The following is a 27,620-nucleotide window of genomic DNA, read 5'->3' on the forward strand; positions in this document are numbered from 1 at the left end:
TGATTAGGATGGCAGATTCGGACAGGCTTTCCGAATCGATAGTTCCGAGATGGATCGCCTGTCAGAATCTGACTTTGGGGGCCCATAGCTGGCCCCCCTTCACCCGGGGCCATCCGAATCGGGCCCGTGGGGGTAACCGTGGGTCCCCCCATCCCATGCATGCACAGTGTGGCAGGCACCATGGGGTTCCTGCCACAGTGTGCAATGTCTTCCCCCCAACAACCCCTTTTGTCCATGTGAGCCTGTGTTCTCGTTCGGAACACAGGATCCCATTGAAATCAATTGGAATCCGACCGAAAGATGTTGGAAAGCATCATAATCGATCGGTCAGACTCACAGAACCTGATTCGTTCGGGAACTATTCCAAAACTGATTCGGTCGGAAGAGTTTTCTAACGAGATCGTAATCGGCCCCTATGTGTTGGTTGAGTTGTAGAATGACACACTTCTCCATCGTTTTGACTAGGAAAGGACAGTTGGTGACCGGTCTGAGGTTATTGAGGTCGTTGGGGCTCACACCTGGTTTTTTGAGAATGGGTGTGACTTGGTCTAGTTGGATTGATTTGGGTACATGGCCTGAAGAAAGAGAAACTTTAATGATATTGGTCCAAAACAGGGAAATGATATGGTTGAGGTTTTGTACTAGGGTGGAGGGGAAAGGATTGGCAGTGTGGTATGTTGGCTTCATGTGTGTAATTATATTGGAGACTTATCCTTCTGTCATAGGTTTGAATTCTGTCCACAAATTGTTTTTCAGTAGTGGGTGATCATCACTATCTTTGTTTTTTTTAGGGGCACCCGAACCCTTAGTTCTGTCTTGAGGGGGGGAATCCATGGAGGCCTAGGTGTCAATGGGCAGGTGGTCTGGGCTGACAGACTTGTGCCCTGGACAAGATATTGTTCAATCTGTGCATCTTTGTCAAAGAAGAGGTTAGCTATTTCTTCACTGCGTTCATTGATGGCAGTTTTTTGGTGTTAAAAGGTTGTATGTTGTTTGGTTATGTTGAACAGCTCCCTAGGTCGATTATTCGAGTGGTCGAGTTGGTTGCGAAAGAAAGTGGCTTGTTCCCTAAATATGTGCCTTTGCAGGCGAGCCGTTCGGATCCAAGAAGTGAGAGTTATGCCTGTGAGGGGGTCTGTCGCCATAATCTTTCGGTCTGTCTTAGTTGTCTCCTCTCTCTGTTAAGATCAACGTTGTACCAGGATCTAGATTGGATTGTTTAAGATGGCTTTAGTTTGAGCGGTGCCATTTGGTCAGGAACATCTGTCATCGCTGGGCTATAGTGGGCGGTAAGGTCATCTGTGGTGTGAATGAGAGGTTTCGACTCCAAATGGGCTCTTATCTTGGATTTCAGCTACGTTATTGGGATAGGTTTGATGTTCCTTTCCCAGTACGTAGGTTTATTGGAGGGAGCTGGGTTGGATATGGGGTGGGATGTGAGACTGAACAGTATCAGATGGTGGTACGACCAGTCGATGTGCATAATGGATCGAACAGTAGCTCACTTCTGGTAACAATCGCATCTAGACTACACAGCCTTTATTGTGGGTCTGTTCATTGCACAGTTGCTTGAGGTCAATTATTTCAGGAAGGTTTGTTAGGTTACGGACTGTGTCGTCTTCAGTGTCATTTCAGTGCAGGCTGAAATCACCTAGGAACATGTCAGTGTTATTAGATCAGTAAGCTCTTCTCTGAAGAGTATGCTAACAACGGGGGGGGATAGATGGTGTAGAGTTTGGTAGGCGTGGTGCATTTAGTTGCGAGTATGACTGCAAGGTATTCAAAGGTAGAGTAGTTCATGAGATCTAGGGTGTTAAACTGGGTATCTTCTTTGCGGATGATCACAAGTCCACCAACATTCAAATTGGTCTGTCATGTCTGATGATGGAGTAGCCCAGTGGTGTGAGCAGGTCTTGTATAGGTGTTGAGTGATCGTTAAGTCAGGTTTCCGCAATGAATGCAATGTCAATTCCTTCGGCAAGTATAGTTTCTGCTATATCAGTAGCATGTTTAACTGCTGATCTGCAGTTAAGGAGCATGCAAAGTTAGGGAGCTATGATTATTATTTGTTGAGTGTATTGTCTGAATGCTAGTGTATTGAGAGGGTGGTCTAGGCGATATGATCGCTTGGGGAGTCTATTTGTGCCTGTGATAACTGGGATTCTGGATACAGTCTTGTGTTCCATTTGCGGGGTTTCTGTAGTGTATGATTCACAGAGGGATTATGCTTCCATACAAAATAAGGGCTGAAGTGCTCGTTAGGATCTGTGGGACAGGCGGCTGTCTGCAACCTGGGGGTCCTTTTGGGGAGTCCATTGCTCTTAATTTCAGATGGTGTATTAACAAGGCCTGGATCACGGTGTAGTTTTTCACGTAGGACATGTCTATCGCTAGAGAATCAGGTTTTTGTTCTATTCATCTCGGGAACAGTGTAAGGATGTCTGGGTGGCTTCCTGCTCTGTGTATGGGTGGATGTGCGCCGGGTCTAGTGTTAATTGAAGGTGGGTAATCTTCAATAGAGGGGATGATAGTGTCATCTAGTTTGGGAAAGTAGAGATTTTGGATGGATCTACATTGGGCCTCAGGGTTGTGCTCATGAGAGGTTCCATGGATAAAGATCTTAAATTGGAGCTGGTGCTATTGTGCCCAATGTGAGCATCAGTGGTCTGTTTTGAGTGGTGGGCGTTAGCTAGGGTGGGTGCAGTGTTGATCAGACAAGTGTTTTTTTGGCTTAGGCGTGTGTCGGGGGAGGGGGGTAACAGTGGTACATAGGGTGGCAGTAGAGACCAGGAGGCGACTAGGTTCTTGGTTAACGGTCCAGAGGGAAGGGAGTGATTGGGGGACAGGGCCATCTTGTTTAAGGAAGTTGAGAAGTGACCAGAAGCTTATATATTGAGACTCTGGCTCCAAAAGACCCCATCCAAACTTTTTCCAGCAAGGTATTAACGGGCGGTACAGAAGCATTTTAATGACTGTTGAAAAGTATTTTTATTACCTTTCTATAACCGAATTACAGAAATCTATGCCACGTTTAGAATAAATCTGGCCAGCAGTTTTTGCTAAAGCGGAGAGCAATAGAGCAAAACATCAAAAACATAAAAGGGGATGGGAGGAATGCCTGCAATTTGTCTAACCACTGGCAATTGCTTTGGTTAGCCTTCCTGCGCCTCGTTCTTTTGCCCACCATGCCAACTCAGTTTGGACCTAGCCATATGAAAATCAGTGTTGACCCTGCTCCAAAAGGAGCAGTCCAGCCTCAACTGCCATGTCAGGTCCTCCCTGATATGGAACATCACCAATCATAACATAGTGATTTTTAGCTAGCCCTCCAATAGGCTTTTCCTAAGACGCCCTTTGACCCTTTGACAAATCTGCCCAAAATATGAAATTGAGGCCCAGATGTGAATGAGACACGCCACTGTCAAATTTGATGGAGACTCCTCAGACAGATCAAAAGCAATTAACTACAGGAAAAGGTTATTGCTTATAGACTAAGGTTCTCAACCACAACTAAAGAAGAGCTCCCACTGATCTGTAATACATACAAATGTTTCTAGTCTAATGTTCTATTGTTTTTCTTTGTTGGTTGTGGAGAGGTGCTTTGAGTCACAAGAGATCAACCATCTAGTGGGTAACAATGGTCTACACCTTCATCAAGTTTATGCCATGCTGTTTTTTTCATGGGTAGACGTTATAAACAAATGTTTTTTATAATGGGTAAAGTTCTTGCAGCGACAAAAAGTCTTACTAAATAGTCCTTTTGATTATGATATTTCTTGTTTTCATATGTAATGTGGCTGCAATATGAAATCCATGAGACAACAAGCAATTATTTCTTCCATATTCATTCTACTCTGCATTCTTGCCTCACACTCAGTCAGTCCAACCAACCATCTCTGTACGGTCACACTTGGGGCACAATGGACTACCATGCAGCTTCACACTCAAGAAAGCAAAGAACTCAGAATGTGGGAGGAAAATGATTCATACACCTATGCCACGGCGACCACATCAATGCAACCTCACAAGCTCTCTGCTGGTGATGAGTGAATGGACAGGTGGTCCTCTATCAAGGCTCCCTTCGTGGACCAAAAGGCCGCCACAACACAATGTTCTTCATCCAACAGAAACTTTGGCAATCAAGCCCTCTAATAAAACAGGCACTGGTAGAACCTCGTTCTCTGAAGAAAAAAAAAAAAAAAAAAACTTTGAAACTCACAAATTTAAAGAAATTCAGGGTCACATGGGATTCAAGAAGATCGAAAAACCTAGGCTGTTCCCAAACAGATGACGCCTCCCCTTGAGTGCGGGCTAGTACCAACATTAGGTTGTATCTGCTTTACTTTCCGAGGAAACCTCTGGATTATGCATGGCACAGCATGAGATCCTGCCCCACGTTTAAAGGACTGCTATGGTCTTGCTATGTTTGGGATGGTAGACAAAAAGAAAAAAACAGTGTGTTTACCTTATCATATGACCTCTGATGTGGGAAATGTGTAATATTTTACTTGGCATAAGCAACAGCCATTTTAGCTGCAATGTCCATTTAGTTTTTACGTAATTCTCCCGTCCCCTGCTGCTCGTCTTTTTCTGCCTGTGCTATCTATTTTAGTTGACTTTCTGACTCAGCTAAAAGCAATGTACGTGCTGAGAGTTTGTAGCTGCCAGAACACCTGGTCTCAGATGTTAACTGTCTTTCATTTACTGCTCCCATAACCACTCCTGCTCCCCCTCCGACTTTGCTGAATATGTGGTTTTTCATCTGTCCTTGTTTGCTGAAAACTATTTCTAAACCTTGTTCTTCCTATTTCCGTTCACATGATTACAATGCACAGAACCTGTATATAAGACGTGTGTTCTGTGACTTCAGTGTACTAACTCCGGGCAGCACTTGAGAGTGCTGTGTGGATGTGGTTCCACTCATGAGTGATTAATAAACTTGTTATTTATTTCCAACTTCAGTGCCGATCTCTATTTTATTGGTCTTCGAACCTGTGGACAAAAGGGTGACCCTGCACCAGTGTGCCCTTAAAAAGGTACATTTCCACAGTTGGTGCCCAACGTCGGGCCCCATTGGAGACGCGACCGTCCGAAGGAGTGGTCTTGACGGAGGTCCGAAATCTTGCTGAGGAAGCGCACTGCACGAGGAGACCTTTGTCTTTGCAGGCCGACGTGACTTTTCCGGTTTTCCCGATTTGACCCTCCAGGTGGTGGACGCTCTCAACTGGGGTTTTCTTTGGCGCAATTTTGTAGTGACCATTAGGTCAACCAGGGATCGGCAGGTGGAAGTTGGAGACTTCTGTTTGGTAAGGTCGCAGAAGCAGCACTCTTGATTTGTTTGGCCTGGGTCTTTTGGTTTGGATTTGTCATTCACTTTTTTCAAAAATTGAAGGCAGGTAATGTGGAGATTTTTCTCCTTTTGAAGTATTTTTAGTAGTAATATTTTACATATATTTATGAAACATGCCTGTTCTCAGCACACTCCGTAGGTGGTGTTGCTGCTCTGGTGGTACCAAAGTAAAGCTTAAAATAAAAAATAAAAAAAGTCAGCCGGCTCCCCCGAGGGGACACCTAATAAAGACATATGTCAAATATGGAATTTCTTCCATAATGTACGGTCCACTATGGAACAAATACACAAAAAAAGATTCTGATCTACAATGGCCAGTGAAAGGGCCATTTGATTTAAAAAATAAAAATAAAAAAAGGCTCAAAATGTAGAGCAGTGTTTATTTAAAAGAAAAAGTAGATAGGATATGTTTGATTGTGTGCGTATGTGGGAGAAAGAAGTACAAGAGAGAGTGAAGAGAGTAGAAGCTATATCAGAAAAATAGCAACGAAAAACGATATATCAAAAAGCGCTAGAATTAAAAAATAAAGAGAAAGAAGGAAAAAATAGAAAAAAGAAGATAGGGATCGTTAATTAGAGGTAAATGGCCAGTACCCTATTCGGCGACCTCTTTATCCCATACTTAATAAACCTCAGGATGACTGAATCCTATTAGAACACCCCCACCCCCGTATAAAATTCCCACTCCTAGTGCCCCTGAAGATGAGGTTTTTGATGAGTAGCATTTGTCTACAGAAAAAAAAGATAAAGATAAGCAAATTGGGCGGCAGACTCGATCTACTTTATCTAGGGAAGAGAAAGATAACTTGCAGAATATTGCTAGAGAGGAAGCACGTCGGACTACTACAGCGACGGCCCTCACAGCTACAGTTCAGACTTGGGAAGACGCCAAACTGTTTTATTTTGTAGAAAAAATCGCTTGGGAGGTAATATTTGGTTGCCGACATATTTCTAATGAAACAGAACCAGATGATATAAGTACTGATTATAAACAGTTAGGAGATGATTTTGTTTTCTTTTTCAAACCTATCTGATATGATTAGACGCGTGGTTAAAATACGAAACGCAACATTACGTTTACGAAAGGAGCAAGAACTAGCTAGAAAACAGGGAGGTATAGAAGCAGTTCAATCTCATGCACAGAATGGAGATGCTCCGGTGGAAGAGGCTACCCCCAGTAGTACTATAGTTACTGTGAAACCTATGCGTGAAGCTGTACCCCTGTATGTTCCTCCGAAGGGTGCGGGAACCAATGATGACAAAACTTCAATTGATGCAAAAGGATATTTTATATATAATTGGGTTTATTCTCCTTGGAGTAGAGCTGACGTGATGGCTCTTAAAGCTGTTTTGCCCGACCCTCCGGAAAAATCCTGCCGCCTTCTATGAGGAGGTGGAAGGAGCCATCAGCTCCTGCACTATGACCTTGCCAGATATTGATATGTTCTTTGGGCTTATTTTGCCTCCTGATATGTGGAGAACAATACGTAACATAGATGATAATAATAATAGATGATAGTGTAGCCTATGGTGATACCTGGGAACTCTGAGCTTTCCATGACCAATCAAGTCAATTCTGTGGTCGGAACCTGCCCAGGCTTTAACACCACAGCCAAAGGAGGGAGAGCTTTTTCGGTTCTTCTGCCACAACTTTGGAATCAGTTGCCCGTTAATCTCCGGAAAGAACCCAGACTTCTCCCCTTCCGGAAACAACAAAAAACCTTCCTTTTTAGGGAAGCTTTGGATATGGCTTAAAGTCCTTTCAGTACCTGAAGACCTTGTCCGCCTCTTTGATTATTTTTCTCCCTCTTCCAGAGCGCTATGAGACCGGTCGGTGTATATGTGCTATACAAGAGTAAATTAACATAACTTAACAATGATAACATTGATAGGATTCGAAAGGACACCCACACCTAGCCTGCTTTCATAGCCACTTGAATTTGGACTTGACAAATTCACTGTAGCATGTCCATTTTTGCTTTCCCCTAACACGCCGGACAACATTGTAGGTATCGATATGCTTAAATATTTTCGTGCTACAAACCGTTGTTCTCCGGAAGGTGCGCGTGTTATTTTAAAGAACAATTATCCAATGGTTGAGAGATCCTGTCTTATCAATGAGGATGCCGCTCTGGCGTCCTTACCTAGTGTGAAGAAGGAACACTGTTATTGTTATCATTTCTTGCCTTCCATCATCACAAAGTCTCGCGAAAGAAATTGCAATCTTGCAGACAGCAGGTTACCTATTTAGATCACCTCCTGTCTAAGGAGGGACGTGCACTTACACCAGACCGCATTCAGACTATTTTAGATGCTCCTGTACCCCGCACTCAGAAGGATGTTCGTGCACTGATTGGCCTCACTTCTTTCTGTAGGCAGTTTTTTTTGCAGTTTTTTCACCCATTATGAATCCTCTGTTGGCCCTTTTGACTAAAGACACTCCGATGCCCATCCCATGGACTGCTGAGTGCCAGAGCGCCTTCCAACAGTTACGCCAAGCCCTTTGTTCTGCACCAGTATTAGGTACCCCAGAAATGTTGATGAGTGACTATTTTGTCCCAGTTAACTGACAGCTTGTCTTCAATTTATCAGCTGGCGCGGGAAGCTCTTCCTTTGTGAGCCCTGCTGTGTTGACAGACCACCGCAAAATCCTGGTTATCGAGAAAGGACGAGCTGTGTCACCTGAAAGATCTGAGGAAGCATTCCCGGACCACAGGATAACTGGTACATCTAGATATCTGCTTCGATCCAGGAAGAAAGACATTTCAGCGCAGAAAGAGACTGTTTAAGCTACTGTCCTGGGTGGTAAAAGACTAACTACAAAGGGGGGGTTAGCTTTTTCGTGACTACTCGTCTCAACGTTAGTGAAGAAACCAACGCCTGCCCAGGACCTTAAAGCACCATCTGTTTTGTTGTTTGCCGATGAAAATGTGCTCGCCTAAGAAGAAAGAGATCGCTGCGACAACGTGCAACGGCTGTACAATTTGCATCCTTGGTCTGACTCGGACTGCTGCCATCATCGCTACTGTAATGTGGATAGTGGAGGAAGTAATGCCTGGAGCCTCCTTACCTAACATTACTGTTACATCACTTGCTGCAAAAGAGCACCATCATTTTGATTTGCCGCAACATGAACAGGGATACCGGGAAAATCTGATAAACAATTCATTTCTTCTAATGTGGCATCAGACACACCAGCTAAGCGATGCTACTAACTGTTGGGTTTGTGGCAAGATTCCTCCTCATCAGACCATAAAAGGAATCCTGTTGTCACTGCTGCCATTCTCACACTGGCTCATGCCCAGCTTGGTTCAAACTTCTATATGCCTCTAATGAACAAAGTCTGTTACTCCAACAAAGATGGGGACCCATAAGCAAAAGGGACCGCTTTAGAAATGGAAGGATATAGTAAAGGAAGTGCAGCAATAAACTATGTGTATTCAAATTATAGGTCGGCTAAAGGAAATGGACCCCGTGTTATCTCTGTTGCCATGACCACTGGTCCCTTTGTGTACAAAGTACAGGCGATGTGCCAGTGGGTCACAGTAACTGCACTACAGTGTTGCAGATGTCTACGAGAGGCTGACGCAGCTTTCTTGCATCACGTCACACTTATTTTGTTTGTGGAACTAAGGCATACTACTTCCTACATCCAGGCTGTTCTGGTACCTGTAACATAGCCTTCCTTCTACCACCTGTGTTTTTAGCTCCCCCAACCTACCATCAAGATTTGCAATTGTTCGATAACCATGCTGGTAGTAGGGGAAAACGTGCAATCGATGTCTCTGTAGTCGACCACACAGAGACCACATGGGAACAAAATAGACTGGAGCATTCTGTATCATCGGATCCAGCTGTGTGTCTTCACACCGGACAATTCACCTTCTGTATATGCGGTAATCTCCAAAATGCATAAAATAGCTACTGAGATGCATCAAGATTCAGGAACATGGACTTCGGCTGGATGGTTCTGGAGCGTATTTTCTGAATGGGGATTGAAAATACTATCGGCCTTGTTCATAATTGAATATGCTACTTACCAGTATGCATCTGTTCTTGGCATGTAGGGCTGCTGACATTCATATCTGTGCATAGATCGCCGCCTAGTGTTGGGTCCGGATGTTTGCACGTTGTTGTCCTGGAAGAGTCTTCGAAGTATCCTGGGATAGGTGACTCCTCCCCTGGACTACAGTGAGCATGGGCATCCTCTCCATCCTCAGATTGTTTTTCGCCATTGTGGCAGTGATGGAGTAGATACAGAAAGTGATGACCATGCTTACAGTAATTCTGAGAGCTGCAGCTGCAGCTGCTACAGGCGCCGGGGAGGAGGGAGGGCGATATGAATGTCAGCAGCCCTACATGCCAAGAACAGATGCATACTGGTAAGTAGCATATTCAGTTCGAGGCATGTGGGCTGCTGAATTCATATCTGTGCATAGAATACATAGCAGTACCTCCTATTAGCGGCGGCTACCAGTGCCAGCTGCAGCGGTCTGAAAAAGAGTTTTGAGAACAGCCTGTCCTACAGCTGCCTGCTGTTTTGATTGCACATCTACACAATAGTGTTTGGTAAAGGTATGTGTAGTGGACCAGGTGGCTGCTCTACATATATCATGCAAAGGGATGTTTCCCAGGAAAGCCATGGAGGCCCCTAACTTACGTGTTGAGTGGGCTCGTGGGGGAATCGTTAATGTGCGTTTAGCCTTTTGATAGCAAATTTGAATACATTTAACGATCCATCTGGCTATACCTGCTTTGGAGATAGCGTTACCTTTGTGGTGTGGGGCAAAGGCAACGAAAAGTTGTTTTGTTTTCCTAAAGACTTTAGTCCTGTCTATATAGTACATGAGGGCTCTCTTTACATCCAGTGTATGGAGTGCTCTTTCTGCGACAGTTTGTGGGTTTTGAAAGAAAACAGGCAGTTCAATAGTTTGATTCATGTGGAACTGCAATATCACCTTGGGCATGAATTTGGGGTTGGTACGTAGTACGACCCTGTTGGCGTGAACCTGTATAAATGGCTCTTGAACGGTTAGTGCCTGGAGTTCACTAACTCTTCTTAAAGAAGTGATCGCTACTAGGAAAGCTACTTTCCAGGTAAGGAATTGAATCTCGCATGAGTGTAGAGGTACAAAGGGTGGACCCATCAGGCGTGTGAGGACCAAGTTGAGGTTCCACATTGGAGCCGGTGGGTGGCTTGGTGGAATGACTCGTTTGAGTCCTTCCAAGAATGCTTTGATGGCAGGCACTCTGAATAAAGAGAGGTGCTGCCTGTTCTGGAGATAGGCTGATATTGCGGTCAAATGGACACGTATAGAGGTGTATGCCAGATTGCATCGGTATAGGTGTAAGAGGTAACAAATTATGTTTTGGATGGATGCGTCTAGCGGGTTAATGTCATTATTATTGCAATAAATGACGAACCTTTTCCATTTGGCTGAATAGCAAGCTCTGGTAGTGGGTCTTCTAGCTTCCTTAATGATGTCCATACAGTCAGGTGGCAGGTTTAGGTAGCCAAACTCTAGGACTTCAGGAGCCAGATTGCCAGGTTCAGCTGTTGCGGATCTGGGTGCTGAATCTCTCCATGGTTCTGCGTCGAATGCGCGGGTTTGATCCGCAGCCTTTGATGCGGCACCACGGAAAGTTCGAGAAAAGTGGTGTACCATGGCTGGCGTGCCCACGTTGGAGCAACCAGGACGAGTGTCAGTGAGTGTTGTCTGAGTTTGCGAGCCACCAGCGGTATCAACGGCGCTGGGGGAAAAGCGTACGCAAATCTGCCGGACCAGTTCATCCATATCGCATTGCCCTGCGACTGTGGGAACCTGGCGGCAAAGCTTTGGCATTTTGCGTTTTCGCTTGTGGCGAATAGGTCTATCTCTGGATGACCCCACTGCTGGAAGTACGGTTGGAGTACTGATGGGTGTAACTCCCACTCGTGCATTTGGTGGCTGTGTCTGCTGAGCAGATCCGCCATCTGGTTGTCCTTGCCGGGGAGGTGTTACGCCATGAGGAACATGTTCCTCTGAATGGCCCACTTCCATATGCTCTGAGCCAGATGAGACAACTGTGGAGAGTGTGTTCCTCCCTGCTTCTGTATGTAGTACATGGCGGTCATGTTGTCCGTCCGGATCAACACAACTTTGTTGCACAAGTGTACTTTGAATGCTTTCATAGCCAGGAAGATTGCCATCAGTTCTAGAAGGTTGATGTGCATCTTCTTTTGTTGTGTTGTCCATAGTCCCTGCACTGTGTAGTTGAGTACATGAGCTCCCCATCCCTGGAGAGATGCGTCCGCTGTCAGTATTATCTGTGGAACAGGCTCTTGGAACGGTCGGCCCTTGCAAAGGTTTTGTGGATTCCACCAATGCAGAGAGTTGTATGCCCGACCGCTCACCAACACTAGGTCTTTTAGTTGTCCGTGAGCCTGATTCCATTGACGTGCTAAGAACTCCTGAAGCGGGCGCATATGTAGTCTCGCGTGTGGGACTATGAAAATGCAGGAGGCCATCATGCCTATCAACTGCATGAACACTCGCGCGGGAAGGGAGTGTTGTGGTTTGAACTTGGAAATCAGCATTTGCATGCTGTTGATTCTCACTAAATTTGGCTGAGCTGTGGCCGCCAGAGTGTCTATGGTCGCACCTAGGTACTGTTGTACGTGTGCGGGTTGGAGATGTGATTTTGGGTAATTTAGTGAGAACCCCAGACTGTGAAGGAGGTGAATGGTGCAGGACATGTGGCTGGCACATTGCTGGGCTGACTTTGCTTGAACAAGCCAGTCGTCCAGGTAAGGGTAGACGTGTATGTGCTACCTCCGTAGATGTGCAGCCACAGTAGTTAGGCACTTTGTGAAAACTCTGGGTGCTGTTGTCACGCCGAAGGGAAGGACTTTGAATTGGTAGTGCTGCCCCTGAACAGTGAACCTGAGGTATTTTTTGTGTGAGGGGTGAAAGGGTATGTGGAAATACGCATCTTTGAGGTCCAGTGTGGCCAGGAAGTCTCCCTGCTTGAGCAGCGGGAGGACTTGCTGTAGGGTGAGCATGTGGAAATGCTCGGAGAGAATGTAGCGGTTGAGGGGTCTCAGGTCTAGTATAGGTCTGAGTGACCCGTCCTTTTTCGGTATTAAAAAGTACAGGGAGTACACCCCCGTACCTTGCTCGTGGACGGGTACGACCTCTATTGCGCCTTTTAGTAGCATACTTAGCACTTCCTGCTGTAAGAGCGTTAAGTGCTCTGAGGACATAGGACAGTGTTTTGGAGGTATTGTGGGTGGAGTTGAGGTTAATTCTAGGCAGTAACCGTGTTTGACAATATCTTTGACCCACCTGTCTGTGGTGATGGAGTTCCACGTGGACAGGAACCTCTGTAGCCTTCCCCCGACAGGTGTTATGTGGTCGGGAGGAAGGGAGAGGGCGTCACTGTTTGTTCTTGGGGGAGGACCTGGTGTTGCCGTATCCGCGTCCTCTGCCCTTTGTGCTTGAGCCACGATAACCACCCCGGGTGTTTTTATCGTAGGAACTTTGTGTGTTTCCCTTGTTGTAGGTTTGCTGTGACCCCTGTCCTCTACCTGCTCCTCTATTTCCGGGGCGACGAAAGGAGCCGCTCCGAAAGGACTGCGTTTGGAGAGCCCCCATGGACTTTGCAGTGTCTGTGTCCTTTTTTATTTTCTCTAGGGTGGTGTCAACCTCTGGCTCGAATAAGTAGTCGGGGTTGACGGGCTGGTTGAGGATGTTATTTTGTACCTCAGGTTTGAATCCGGAGATCCGTAACCAGGCGTGTCGTCGCAACATGACGCTAGTGTTTATGGCTCTGGCAGCTGTATCCGCGGTATCCAGTGCACACTTAATGGATGCGTTTGTGAGGAGTTGTCCCTCCCTGATGAGGATCTCTGCTCCCTCTTTGAATTGGTCAGGGAGATGTTGGAGTAATGTTTCTAATGTGTCGTAGTGTGCTCGATCGTAGCGAGCGAGGAGCGCCTGAGTATTGGCAATACGCCATATGTTAGCTGCTTGGGCCGCAACCCGTTTGCCGGAGGTCTCTAGCACCTTGGACTCTTTGTCCGGGGGAGGAGCATCCCCTGTCGTTTGCGAGTGTGCCCGTTTGCGAGCATTCGCAACTACTATGGAATCCAGAGGTAACTGGCCTCTAATGTAGGTAGGGTCCCCAGGCGCCGACCTGTATTTCTTGTCGATCCTGGGGTTTATTACTCTTGCCCTGGTGGGTTCTTTGAAGATGTCCTTTGCTGGTTTGAGGACACCTTTCAACATGGGTAGAGTTTTTATATTCCTTTCTGAGGATGCGAAAGTATCCATGAGAAAGTCGTCCTCGACGGTGTCAGAGTGGAGTTGCACACCATGATTGGCCGCAGCACGTTCAATGAGGGCGTTGAATGCGGCAGTGTCCTCTGTGGGAGACGTTTTCGCTCCATAGAGTTGCGGGTCCTGTGTATCCATAGGTGCACCCGAGTCTACAAGGTCATCCCAAGATTGGTCAGGGTCCTGTTGGCCTTCAGGGTCCATCTCTCCGGGGTAGGGGACGTGGTCACTTATGTAGTCCTCCAAAACGTCTGTTTCGGAGTGTGTGGGAGAGAAGGACTGTGGATCTTGGTAAGAGGAATGGAGAGGTTCGTAAAGAACTGGTTCCAAAGCCACTGGCAGCTTTTTCTTAAGCGGGATCCGGTAGGAGTCCAAAGCTGGCTCGGAAGTTATTCTCCTCTTGTGGAGCATCATTCTGCCGTGTCGGCGTCGATGATGTGTGATGGTGACGTCTCTGCAGGAGAGCGTTCGGCAGGCGTGATCGTGGTGTGGGTGACACGTGTTCTGATTTGGAACAGTTTTGGGGCCGTGGATGGCGGCAGGCCAAAAGTGATGTTGGCTGGTGCCGGAGAGGCTGTTGGAGCTTTTATCGGCTCGGAGCCTGACGTGTCCTGGAGGACTGCCTTGTGTTTGATGCGTTGCAAGGACGCAGCAACTGGCCGCACCTGGAGCGCCATCGGTTCTTTGGCGCCGACCGGTTCTGTAGAGGCGGGCGTGGACTTCTTCGGCGCCACTGGGTCATCGAGTCGAGGAGCGGTAGTAGTCGTCGACGTCGTCGATGATTGTGCCTTTGGTGGTGCTGTCGAAGCGGTGTGAGACGCAGCAGCCAGTTTGACCTTTGTGGCCGGAGCCGATTGTTTCGGTGCCGGGAGCCGAGTAGGTTTGGCGGCACCGAAGGTCTTTTTCCATGTGTCGGCGCCGACGTCGGCTGCTGCAAGCTCGGCACCGAAGTCTCGTTTGGTGCGGTCGGTGCCGACGGGTTTTGCTGGCGTCGAAGGTGTGGTGGGCTTCGATCTGACCAGCGTCACTTTTGGTTTCGGTTTCTGATGAACCAATACAGCTTTCGGTTTCGGTTTCGAAGAAGGGAAACCAGCCGTTTTGGGTAGTAATGGCTGCCGCTGAATGTCCGAGGCCGGGCCAGAGGGCGGGGCCGAAGAACTGCGGGATAGGTCTTGGGTAAGGCCCGAAGGCGATCCCTCGACCGGAGCCATAGACTGGCGCACTGGGATATCCTCAGTCTGTACGGGTAGGCCTTGCTCGTCACCGGAGCTACTCTCTTCGGCCCCTAAGGCCTCATCGTAGTCTCCTACCTCGGTGTCGGCTTCATCTCTGTGAAAGAGTCGTTCTTCGATGTCTTCCGATCCGGAGTCGTGTTCGGAAGCGGGGCTGGAGGGTAGGTTCTCCACGTCTTCGACATTTTCGTCTTCGGCGCTGAAGATGTTGGTCGGGGCCGGTGCCGCTTGCTGCGCTTCGAGTCTCGCTGCTCGTCGATTCCGGAGAGTCTTCTTGGATCGGAATCGGGCACAGGCCATACATGTAGACTCGTCGTGATCCGGTGAAAGGCATTTGTTGCACACCGGGTGGACGTCGACATGGGGATATTTCGCATTGCATACAGGACACCGCTTGAATGGTGTCCTCGATTCCATCGTCGATGTCGGGTCGATGGTCGGGTAAGATGCGAAAAAGTTGTTCTTGAAGTTAGTAAACTAACAAAGATACTATCGATACCGATCGGGAACAGTACCGACGCGAACTAAAGGCCTTTTGGCCTGGAAAAAGTTTTTCTTAACTTGAGTCAAGATAAGCACATCCGAACCCAATGGCGGAAAAAAACAATCTGAGGATGGAGAGGATGCCCATGCGCACTGTAGTCCAGGGGAGGAGTCACCTATCCCAGGATACTTCGAAGACTCTTCCAGGACAACAACGTGCAAACATCCGGACCCAACACTAGGCGGCGATCTATGCACAGATATGAATTCAGCAGCCCACATGCCTCGAACTATTACTATTCTCTTCTCTTGTTGTTTATGCACCCAATGCGGGCCAATGCTTTGTTCCCTCTGTACTTCCACTTGTACTACTTATCTACCATCTAAAACAAATGTCCAAAATGTTAATGTCCGTTTAGCAATAGATCAATAAGTCAGTAACATAATGTTAATTGATATATATGACATTTATCGTACCCCTTTAGAAGCATAAGAAAATGTCTTAGCTTATGCCAAAAGGGCTGTCTGTGGAAAACGTGTAATATTTTACTTGGCATAAGCAACAGCCATTTTGGCTGCGATGTCCATTTAGTTTCCTTCGTAACTCTCCCGTCCTCTGCTGCTAGTCTTTTTCTGCCTGTGCTATCTATTTTAGTTGACTTCCTGACTCAGCTAAAAGCAATGTACGTGCTGAGAGGTTGTAGCTGCCAGAACACCTGGTCTCAGATGTTAACTGTCAATCATTTACTGCTGCCATAAGCACTCCTGCTCCCCCTCCCACTGTGCCGACCATGTGGTTTTTCATCTTTCCTTGTTTGCTGAAAACTATTTCTAAAACGTGTTCTTACTATTTCTGTTCACATGCTTACAATGCACAAAACCTGTATATAAGACCTATGTTCTGCGACTTCAGTGTACTACCTCCGGGCAGCACTTGAGAGTGCTGTGTGGATGTGGTCCCACTCATGCGTGATTAATAAACTTGTTATTTATTTCCAACTTCAGTGCTGATCTCTATTTTGTTGGTCTTTGAACCTGTGGACAAAAGGGTGACCCTGCACCAGTGTACCCCTAAAAAGGTACATTTCCACACTGATGTCATCCGACAGTACAGTGAAGGCAGACTGACTTGGAAGGGTCTCCTAATCCAGTTCAAAGTGAGACCAGCTCCAACTGGTCTCAGAAGTCAAAGTTCCAACTATGGATCCATTTGTGCTTGGAACTTACATTTGCAATTGGGGAACTGTATTTTGGGTTTAGACTGCAGCTGTAACAGCTAAATAAATGGTTTTAATTGTTTGGTTATCAGGTTGACTAATCACATTCAACAGGATACAAAAATAAGTAACCTAAACCGTTAAGTAAAAGAAACCTTTTTTGTCCTGCTCAGGGAACAAATGAATTAAGATGGGATTCCAATATTTTAGGGATGCTGCAGTAAGGTAAAAAGAATACAGTTCCATCACACTCAATGATATAGGTAGTTTTATGCAGATCCGCAATTGTCTTGTAAAGTACATATCTTATGTATGGTACTGGAAAGCAAGGCATTTTTGGCTCTGGTATGATTTTCCTTTAAATAACTCCTCAAAGGCAATATCCTAAGAATCCTTGCGTCTGAATTCCATAGCCAGAGGCCAGCTCCTCTACACCCTGGTCAGCCAAACACCCACTCCCTGCAGGGCAGTTTGTAGCATTTGAGCTTCCTCCAGATTCCCAGACTTGCGCCAGCGTTGTGGAAAAGAGAAACTCAAAGCTGCTGTGCCTGGTGAGACCGTTCTCTTTGTGGGAGTTGCAGAGCTTGGCAAGAATTCCAGGGGCATAGAAAGTATTCTTCGAAAACCGGTGGCCTTTACACGACACAAGGGTCATTTATTTCATAGATAGCCATCAATTCTCTGCCTCCGGGTCTGGGTGTAATGCTTAATGGTGTTAGATGGTGAGCCCATGCATTCCATTTAGGTTTTCTTTAAAAGCCTTGCTTCACCGTCTCATTCATGTTTTGTGCTTGTGTGTGTGTCAGTTTTACTGTTACCTCAAAGTCTAGGTGTGCTTGCAATCACAGTAACAGTACAATGCAAGAGTTCGATAGATAACACATTGTAAGATCTGCAGACCGCCGTGATACAGTAAGAGCAACCAGACAAAGATACTGCAGAAGTCTCATTGCTCTGTAAAAACGACTCATAAAATTGTGCCTAAATAGGTGGTATCCCACGAGCTCCATCGATAACTTCTTTTAGGCACAGCTTTGGGTCCTTGGGGGGGGGAGGCAACAAACGGAAATGGCAATCCAGTATTATCTAGACAGCCAGAGTGTAGACATGTTTTAAAGTGCAACTGAATAGACTAGACACTGTCCAAAAATCCAATATGACCTAACAACACTCCTAAATAACATATGGATATGGTGTCCAAAAATACAAACCTTTGATGAAAAGGCGAACACTATCTGCTGTGGAAAACAGGCTTATCATATTGAAATGTGTATAGTCCCCAAGACTTTCTGGCACCACGGTGCATCACAGCTAGATTGTCCAGAAAACATCATGCTAAAATAATATTATCCAAAGACTTCTGGAGTCCTTCCACCGTGTGCACTTATATTGCAGCTAAAGATTATGGTATCTATTAAGTACATTTTGAGAATATATGTGCTATGTATTTTACCTTCATAACCTATATGTTAAACATGCACTGAACAAATGATGTAATGTAATAAAACGCAAATTTGGACAACAGAATGGTAAAATGCTTAATACATACTAAAAATTACTGCCATTCTAGTGTGCAATGTTGAGGTAGCAATATCGTATTGGAATGAATATGGTGCCATACAACAGCCATCACTGCAAGACCACCCCCAGTGAACAGTTCTTTCACATCTGTCTGCTAGTTAAAAAAAATGGACAAATGCAGGCAAACTAGATTCATATCTCGGCATGTAACCATAGGCAGCCGCCGCATCTTTGAACTAAAACAGATTTGGAAATAGGACACATGAGCCTGTCACATCTCAGACCCATGGCGTGCCCTGGGGGGTCAAGGACAAATGAAACCAAAGCACTTCCGACTCCCCTTAGACCCTCGAAGAGACGCGCTGTTTTTGACAAGTTCTCATTCCAAATGAATATTTTATAAGGCCTGTTAACGCATGTATGTAACAACACACTCACTGTTAAAGCTGCTAAACAAAATAGAAGTCTTCATCAAATATAAAACCTTCCTTCCTGTGTAGTCATTTTTATTACCAAATTTGACCGTTCCTACATTAAAATAAAGAGGCAGGTGTTCGCTGGCGAGACAGTTTATGCCCAATAAAGAGCCAGTTCCAAACAGATTTTATTGATGCTCATTTTACGAATTATAAAATTAAACCTTCTTAGGAAGAAAGCAAGGTTAGGGATAAAAAGAGCAGTCCTAAAGCGATTATCTCCCGGATCGGAGTCAAAGTTTTAATAGGTGCTGTTGTAAGTATAAACAGTTGCTCTCAATGGAATGAAAAATCTATCAATCCAAGCCGCAGAATTTCAATAAAACAGAAACTAGCTCCAAATATCAGAAAAAAATAAAATAAAAATCTGCAGAACAGCAAGCATTAGAAGACTTCACGAACTGGAGAAAATGAAGAAAAGAGCTGATCACAGACAGACAAAAGCAGGAAGGACAACACCTGAGGCAGGAGTCCTAGAGTCAGCATACTTAAGTTAAGCAAAACTAGTACTCAAAAATCACCCATAATGCTATCTAGGATTAGGAGCCAATTTACTGAAGACCTGTCACTAAGAGAGCACCCCCTACCCAAATAATCTTGAAAAATAGGAGACAATGAATATGCTACTTACCAGTATGCATCTGTTCTTGGCATGTAGGGCTGCTGACATTCATATCTGTGCATAGATCGCCGCCTAGTGTTGGGTCCGGATGTTTGCACGTTGTTGTCCTGGAAGAGTCTTCGAGGTATCCTGGGATAGGTGACTCCTCCCCTGGACTACAGTGCGCATGGGCATCCTCTCCATCCTCAGATTGTTTTTCGCCATTGTGGCAGTGATGGAGTAGATACAGAAAGTGATGACCATGCTTACAGTAATTCTGAGAGCTGCAGCTGCTACAGGCGCCGGGGAGGAGGGAGGGCGATATGAATGTCAGCAGCCCTACATGCCAAGAACAGATGCATACTGGTAAGTAGCATATTCAGTTCGAGGCATGTGGGCTGCTGAATTCATATCTGTGCATAGAATGTATAGCAGTGCCCTCTATTAGCGGCAGCTACCAGTGCCAGCTGCAGCGGTCTGAAAAAGGGTTTTGAGAACAGCCTGTCCTACAGCTGCCTGCTGTTTTGATTGCACATCTACACAATAGTGTTTGGTAAATGTGTGTGTGGTGGACCAGGTGGCTGCTCTACATATATCATGCAGGGGAATATTTCCTAGAAAAGCCATGGAGGCCCCTAACTTACGTGTTGAGTGGGCTCGTGGGGGAATAGTTAATGTGCGTTTTGCCTTTTGATAACAAATTTGAATACACTTAACTATCCATCTGGCTATCCCTGCTTTGGAGATGGCGTTACCCTTGTGGTGTGGGGCAAAGGCAACGAACAGTTGTTTTGTCTTCCTAAAGGGTTTAGTCCTGTCGATGTAGTACATGAGGGCCCTCCTTACGTCTAGTGTATGGAGTGCTCGTTCCGCGACAGTTTGTGGGTTTTGGAAGAAAACGGGCAGTTCAATAGTTTGATTCATGTGGAACTGCGAGATTACCTTGGGCATGAATTTGGGGTTGGTACGTAGTACGACCCTGTTGGCGTGAACCTGTATAAATGGCTCTTCAACTGTTAGTGCCTGGAGTTCACTAACCCTTCTTAAAGAAGTGATTGCTACCAGGAAAGCTACTTTCCAGGTGAGGAATTGAATCTCGCATGAGTGGAGAGGTTCAAAGGGTGGACCCATCAGGCGTGTGAGGACCAGGTTGAGGTTCCACATTGGAGCCGGTGGGTGGCTTGGTGGAATGACTCGTTTGAGTCCTTCCAAGAATGCTTTGATGGCAGGCACTCTGAATAGTGAGAGGTGCTGCCTGGTTTGCAGATAGGCTGATATTGCGGTCAAATGGACACGTATAGAGGTGTACGCCAGATTGCATCGGTATAGGTGTAAGAGGTAACAAATGATGTTTTGGATGGATGCGTCCAGCGGGTTAATGTCATTATTACTGCAATAAATGACGAACCTTTTCCATTTGGCTGCATAGCAAGCTCTTGTAGTGGGTCTCCTGGCCTCCTTGATGATGTCCATACAGTCAGGTGGCAGGTTGAGGTAGCCAAACTCTAGGACTTCAGGAGCCAGATCGCCAGGTTCAGCTGTTGCGGATCTGGGTGCTGAATCTCTCCATGGTTCTGCGTCAAATGCGCGGGTTTGATCCGCAGCCTTTGATGCGGCACCACGGAAAGTTCGAGGAAGGTGGTGTACCATGGCTGGCGTGCCCACGTAGGAGCAACTAGGACGAGTGTCAGGGAGTGTTGTCTGAGTTTGCGAGCCACCAGCGGTATCAACGGCGCTGGGGGAAAAGCGTACGCAAATCTGCCGGACCAGTTCATCCATATCGCATTGCCCTGCGACTGCGGATGTGGGAACCTGGCGGCAAAGCTTTGGCATTTTGCGTTTTCGCTTGTGGCGAAGAGGTCTATCTCTGGATGACCCCACTGCTGGAAGTACGGTTGGAGTACTGAAGGGTGTAGCTCCCACTCGTGCATCTGGTGGCTGTGTCTGCTGAGCAGATCCGCCATCTGGTTGTCCTTGCCCGGGAGGTGCTCTGCCATGAGGAACATGTTCCTCTGAATGGCCCACTTCCACATGCTCTGAGCCAGATGAGACAACTGTGGAGAGTGTGTTCCTCCCTGCTTCTGTATGTAGTACATGGCAGTCATGTTGTCCGTCCGGATCAACACGACTTTGTTGCACAGATGTACTTTGAATGCCTTCATGGCCAGGAAGATTGCCATCAGTTCCAGAAGGTTGATGTGCATCTTCTTCTGTTGTGTCGTCCATAGTCCCTGCACTGTGTAGTGGAGTACATGAGCTCCCCATCCCTGGAGAGACGCGTCCGCTGTCAGTACTATTTGTGGAACAGGCTCTTGGAACGGTCGGCCCTTGCAAAGGTTTTGAGGATTCCACCAATGCAGAGAGTTGTATGCCCGACCGCTCACCAACACTAGGTCTTTCAACTGTCCTTGAGCCTGATTCCACTGACGTGCTAAGCACTCCTGAAGCGGGCGCATATGTAATCTCGCGTGTGGGACTATGAAAATGCAGGAGGCCATCATGCCTATCAACTGCATGAACACTCGTGCTGGAAGTGAGTGTTGGGGTTTGAACCTGGAGATCAGCATTTGCATGCTGTTGATCCTCACTAAATTTAGCTGAGCTGTGGCCGCCAGAGTGTCTATAGTCGCACCTAGGTACTGTTGTACGTGTGCGGGCTGGAGATGGGATTTTGGGTAATTTAGTGAGAACCCCAGACTGTGAAGGAGGTGAATGGTGCGGGACATGTGGCTGGCACATTGCTGGGCTGACTTCGCTTGAACGAGCCAGTCGTCCAGGTAAGGGTAGACGTGTATGTGCTGCCTCCGTAGATGTGCCGCCACAGTAGCTAGGCACTTTGTAAACACCCTTGGTGCCGTTGTCACGCCGAAGGGAAGGACTCTGAATTGGTAGTGCTGTCCTTGAACAGTGAACCTGAGGTATTTTTTGTGTGATGGGTGAATGGGTATGTGGAAATACGCATCCTTGAGGTCCAGTGTGGCTAGAAAGTCTCCCTGCTTGAGCAGCGGGAGGACTTGCTGGAGAGTGAGCATGTGAAAATGCTCGGAAAGAATGTATCTGTTTAGGGGTCTCAGGTCTAATATAGGTCTGAGTGACCCGTCCTTCTTCGGTATTAAAAAGTACAGGGAGTACACCCCCGTACCTTGCTCGTGGACGGGTACGACCTCTATTGCGCCTTTTAGAAGCATGCTTTGCACCTCCTGCTGTAAGAGCGTTAAGTGCTCTGAGGACATAGGACGGTTTCTTGGAGGAATTGTGGGTGGAGTGGAGGTTAGCTCTAGACAGTAACCGTATTTGACAATATCTTTGACCCACCTGTCCGTGGTGATGGAGTTCCACGTGGACAGGAACCTTTGTAGCCTTCCCCCGACAGGTGTTATGTGGTCGGGAGGAAGGGAGAGGGCGTCACTGCTTGTTCTTGGGGGAGGACCTGGTGTTGCCGTAGCCGCGTCCTCTTCCCTTTGTACTGGAGCCACGATATCCACCCCGGGTGTTTTTATCGTATGTGGTTTGTGTATTGCCCTTGTTGTATGTCTGCTGTGACCCCTGTCCTCTACCTGCTCCTCTATTTCCGGGGCGACGAAAGGAGCTGCTCCGAAAGGACTGAGTCTGGAGAGCCCCCATGGACTTTGCGGTGTCCGTGTCCTTTTTTATTTTCTCAAGGGTGGTGTCAACCTCCGGTCCGAATAAATAGTCGGGGTTGACAGGCTGGTTGAGTATATTATTTTGCACCTCAGGTTTGAATCCGGAGATTCGCAACCAGGCATGTCGTCGCAGCATGACGCTTGTGTTAATGGCCCTGGCAGCCGTGTCTGCGGCATCTAGTGCACACTTGATGGAAGCATTTGTGAGTAACTGTCCCTGAATGTGTGTTGTAGTACGGTGTCAGGTTGAAGATGGCTTTTTTCATGCTCTTGGTGCTACATGGGAGGTAGGAGTCTTTGAAGTAGGTTTGTTTGATGTGTATGATGGAGGCGGATACAAATAAAAAGTAAAGTGTGAGATGTGGGTGGAGGCTTTTGTTGCAACAATTGTAGCGCTATTGTCTTTGCACCCTTACAAATCTTAGTATAGCAATTGTTGTATTTATTATCGTTTGCATCCATTTGATGCATTTATTTAAACATTTATTTTTAATATTTAGACTTTACAATTTAAATGTTTTCCATTTCAGTTTTTGTTTAGTACCATGGGACCTGTGCCTACATACACATAAAAACATATTTAAGTAAAAACATTCCTCCTGGGAAAGGTAGATGTGTCATGTGGTGCCTTTGGTGCATAAGCAGTAAACCAGGTTGTAAGTCTCAGTAGATCCCTGCTTCCTCCAACACTGAGAGAGTTCTTAATTTATAATAATGACAAAAGCATTACAGGAATTAGATGTGGTTATGTCACTCTGCTCCCAATGCTGGAAAAGGACATGCCTAGGTTCCCAGAATGCCTTTGGAGTGGGATTAAACAACTGAAAAAAATCTGTTCAGCCTATGAGACTTAATTATAAACATTTTACCCCAGTTTTCCTTGGCGGTGGTTCCCTTTCCCAGGCAGTGAAACCTCTGGCAGGGTAGGCGGGGCCACAGATGCTGCGTGTGGGGGAGGTCCTCCTGAGTCCGCTGGAATTTCAACCTGCTTCCAGTCTTCCCCTTCATCCACCAGCAAAGCGATCAAGGTCCCAAGGCGCACATTTTTGCTACCTTCTTCCACCTAAAGTAAAATAAACAATTTATGAGTCAAGCTGGTATAAATGGGCAAGCCAGTGTGGAGAAAAACACAGCTCTCTTCACCAAGTCTAGACTCACCAATAGGCATTCTAGGATCTTCCTTTATTTGAAGATGTCTGCTTGGATTTTGAAGTGTATTGTGCCATCATTCACTTTAACAGCCAACAAAATTAGCTAGTGACAACGTTTGGTACAAATTAGATCGCTTTAACGTAAGTATATGAATTTTGCTTTTTGTGAATGTGATCACTGTACAATAAACATAGCAAATGTGCTGTAATGTAGACTATTAAAAGGAGATGGCCAGATTCATAAAGCTTTCCTTCCTCCAGAGGAATTGTTTTACTCCTAGAAATTAAACCGTACGTCACCTCCGACTGAGACAAAACTACTGGCAGAACAAGCTTTCTGATCCTGGCAGAACAAAACAGCCTATGCACAGGTAAGGTTCCAGTTCCACTGTGTGATACAATGACACTGGTGTATGTTAAAAGAATAGTAAGTATGAATCATATAATTAGGGCTTATGCTTAGTGTATAAAGCAAATGACTTGATGCTCAAACATGGAATCCGCCATTGCTGAACTCCAAAGCTTTCTCTATTCACCTCTCTTCACCCAAGTGACAACCCTTCCTCTGTACAGCATCATGGAAGTTCTTCAATGGTCAATCTAAATAGAATCTTAGGACCCACTCGCCAATCACAGTGCTTACCTAGTGGGTGAACACTGCAGGGATTGGTCCATAACCCAAGAATTCTTGCAGCCTATATGTAGCAAACTCTGGGCAGGACTAGGCTCTCATCTTTGCCCCTTACTTCTTAGGCATAGCTGTAGAATTTGAGATTTGAAAGCCTGTTGACCCGCTGGACTTCTAGGGGCAGGGGATGAAATAGATGGGAGAAATCTAATAAAATCCAGGCTATGAAAGGAGAGGTCTCACAGGACAAGCAGATGGAATGAGAGGAACAGGAAATTGATAGGGGTGAACAAGATGTGTAGGATATGGAGGATGTGCGGGTGAGGGAGGATGTATTCGATACAAGATGTTCCTGCCTTAATGCTTTTCGCTCCCTAAAGGTACAAGATAATTTCAATTTCGGCATAACTTACTTAAAGGTAATGAGCTTTCGGACAGATGTATGAAGATACCATTTTGCGATTGCCTAATTGCGAATCACAAGGATTCGCAATTAGGAAATCGCAAAATGGAATGTATGAAGGTGTGCAGTACACATTTTGTGATTCCTAGGGGGTCACAAATTACCTACCTCATCAATATTAACGAGGTAGGATGCAATTTGGAACCACAAAAATCACAGGGATGGTGGCCTGTTGAGATCAGCAGACCACCATGTCTGTGATTGCTTTTAAATAAAGCAATCTTTTTTTTGTAAGAAAAACAGAATGCGTTACAAAAAGAAAAATGAAAAGTATTCTTTTCATTTTTTAAGAGCAGGCAGTGGTTCAAATGGCATTACAAACATTCACAAATAGACCTATTACTAGTGGGATCCCTAAGCCACATACAGACAGACAAACAAACCAGACAGACAAACAAACCAGGTCACCTTCTCAAATTACATTCTATGAATTATTACAGCCAACCACCCTTATAAGCAATATGGAAAAGAAAATAATTGGGAAATGTATACAAAGATAGAGAAGAAGCCAAGCAGCTAAGACAAGCCACTGGCTCTTTTTCAGGCAGCTGTGCACACATGTGAGCAGGCAAACTCCATTGGATGAAGTGGGCTGGATAATTGCAGTACACTGTGGAGGGCGGGCGCAAAATGTGAATGACATCTGAACAAACAAATGAATGAAAAAGACTAACCCAAAAAACCTGCATGTGTGCCTATATGTATGAATTTTATTATGCTTTTTCATGAAAATCTTGAAGCAGGCTAAACCTAAAGAAGGAGAATTGAGAAGGAGACTGTCTGAAAGCAGTGCGGGTAAAGCAGAATTTCAGGGACCTCGGAATAAACAGATGACTATAAAAAAAAGATTAAGTAATGATTTATTGCCTTCGTCCCAGCCACCTCTGACTTTAATTGGGAAGGCTCATAAATCCAGTGCTCACCAAGTCATAAATCTAAGGACCACTCTAGTGCCACACATCTCCCCAGACATAATCTGCCTTGTACTGACATTCAATTCTGAGCTAACAATTGCCCTAATTAACATATACTCAAGGCCGGTTAGGACAGGCCGGGAGTCAGCAACCTTAGATCAAATTGATAATTTGCTAGCCAGCCTCCCGAATAATGCCTCAGTGGTGCTGGGTGGCGATATAAATTGCCAATTTGAACCTCTGAAAGATCTAATGGGCCCATTTGTTACAGAGGAGGACCAGTTGTGGGCTATCCCTGAAACCAATATTCCCCCCATCAGGGCCTGGACACCACTGGCGCTTCAAATTAAGGCGCTCACCCTAAAGTACTCTTCGCGAGCCTGTAATGGTCGTTTTGGTTCAGACTCCCCTGGGAACCATACCTTTAATAGAGTTGGACACTTCTCTATTTTAGACTATATTCTTTTAGAAACCAACCTCTGGCCTTTGGCCAGAGATTTTATTGTTTGCTCACGGCACGACAGCGACCATAACGCCTTACAACTCACACTAAATTTGCCATCTAGTGGGTACAATTCTGTAAAACCATCTGACGCTGACCACAGACTGACCCTCTCAAATAATAGACGGAAAGTTAGGTGGAACTGGGTGGAAAAATCACATAGTAAATTGGCTCTTTTATTCACTACCATTATTCCCAATATTGAGGCCTTATCAGAGCTAGTAAAGTCTGCAGACCTTGCCGCGTCTCTGGATGAACTCAAAATAATTAACGAATCCACAATCACAAAGCTTCAGGAGACATTTTGGTTATCGTGCACCAAGGCCTGTGGGAGGACGCCTAGGCGTTCTTGGTCTAACGAAGACTGTTGGGCGGCCAAAAAGGCATTAATAGAGGCCATAAAAGCACAGAGCAACATCACAGTGAAAGCAGCTAGATATGACTATAAAACCACCATTGCAGCTGCTAAACTTTTATGGGAAACTGATCAGTGGGTCAGTCTGAAAGCCGCCCTGGATTCTAAAGATATGAAATCTTTTTGGAGCATTGTGACTACAGGTAGTAACACAGGCTACGCGGCACTCAAGCCAAATATTGCGGCTGATAGTTGAAGGGAGCACTTACTAGCCCTCTACGCCTCACTAGACGATGCAGAAGGAGGTCGGACCTTAGACACCCTCAGGGCTCGAAAAATGTACTCGCCCGCTCGCAAATGCGAGTCAATTTCTTGCAGGGCGAGACAGTTTTCAGGCCTACTTGACCGGCCTGGCGAGTGAGCTTTGTCGCTGTGCTAAAGTGCAGTGCCGGTTGAAGGCTCTAGAGGGCAGCTGGGTGAAATGTTAAGGAACTGCCGTGACAAAATGCGGGAAAAGAAAAGGTGTTGATTGGCCGATTGCCACGCGGGCTCGGTCTGCTGAGGCCTAGTTGCAATCAACCAATCACATCGTAGCTAATCTCCGCACAGTAAGGTGTACACGCTTCTCATTGGCTGATTACAATGAGCCGCAGCAGGATATACTGACGGAGAAGAGTGTAAACTGTCTTTGCCAACCCCCCCAATTCACTTGACCGGAGGCAGGCCATGAACGACACTGGTGCCCTAGCGAAGCAGAAGTTCTCCACC

At 46.1% G+C, this 27,620-nt stretch overlaps 1 protein-coding gene across 1 annotated transcript in view; it reads right to left on the reverse strand.

Moving 5' to 3' along the window:
• The window catches only part of PDHX (pyruvate dehydrogenase complex component X), a 704,575-nt gene that overhangs the window by 272,300 nt on the left and 404,655 nt on the right, over window positions 1-27,620 (reverse strand). Inside the window, exon 4 of the mRNA XM_085643496.1 lies at window positions 23,709-23,902. Coding sequence (XP_085499622.1) covers window positions 23,709-23,902 — 194 coding nt within the window. The remainder of the gene's footprint in view (window positions 1-23,708; window positions 23,903-27,620) is intronic.

Source organism: Triturus cristatus, chromosome 3_1, assembly GCF_964204655.1.
Source record: "Triturus cristatus chromosome 3_1, aTriCri1.1, whole genome shotgun sequence".
Lineage (NCBI taxonomy): Eukaryota > Metazoa > Chordata > Amphibia > Caudata > Salamandridae > Triturus > Triturus cristatus.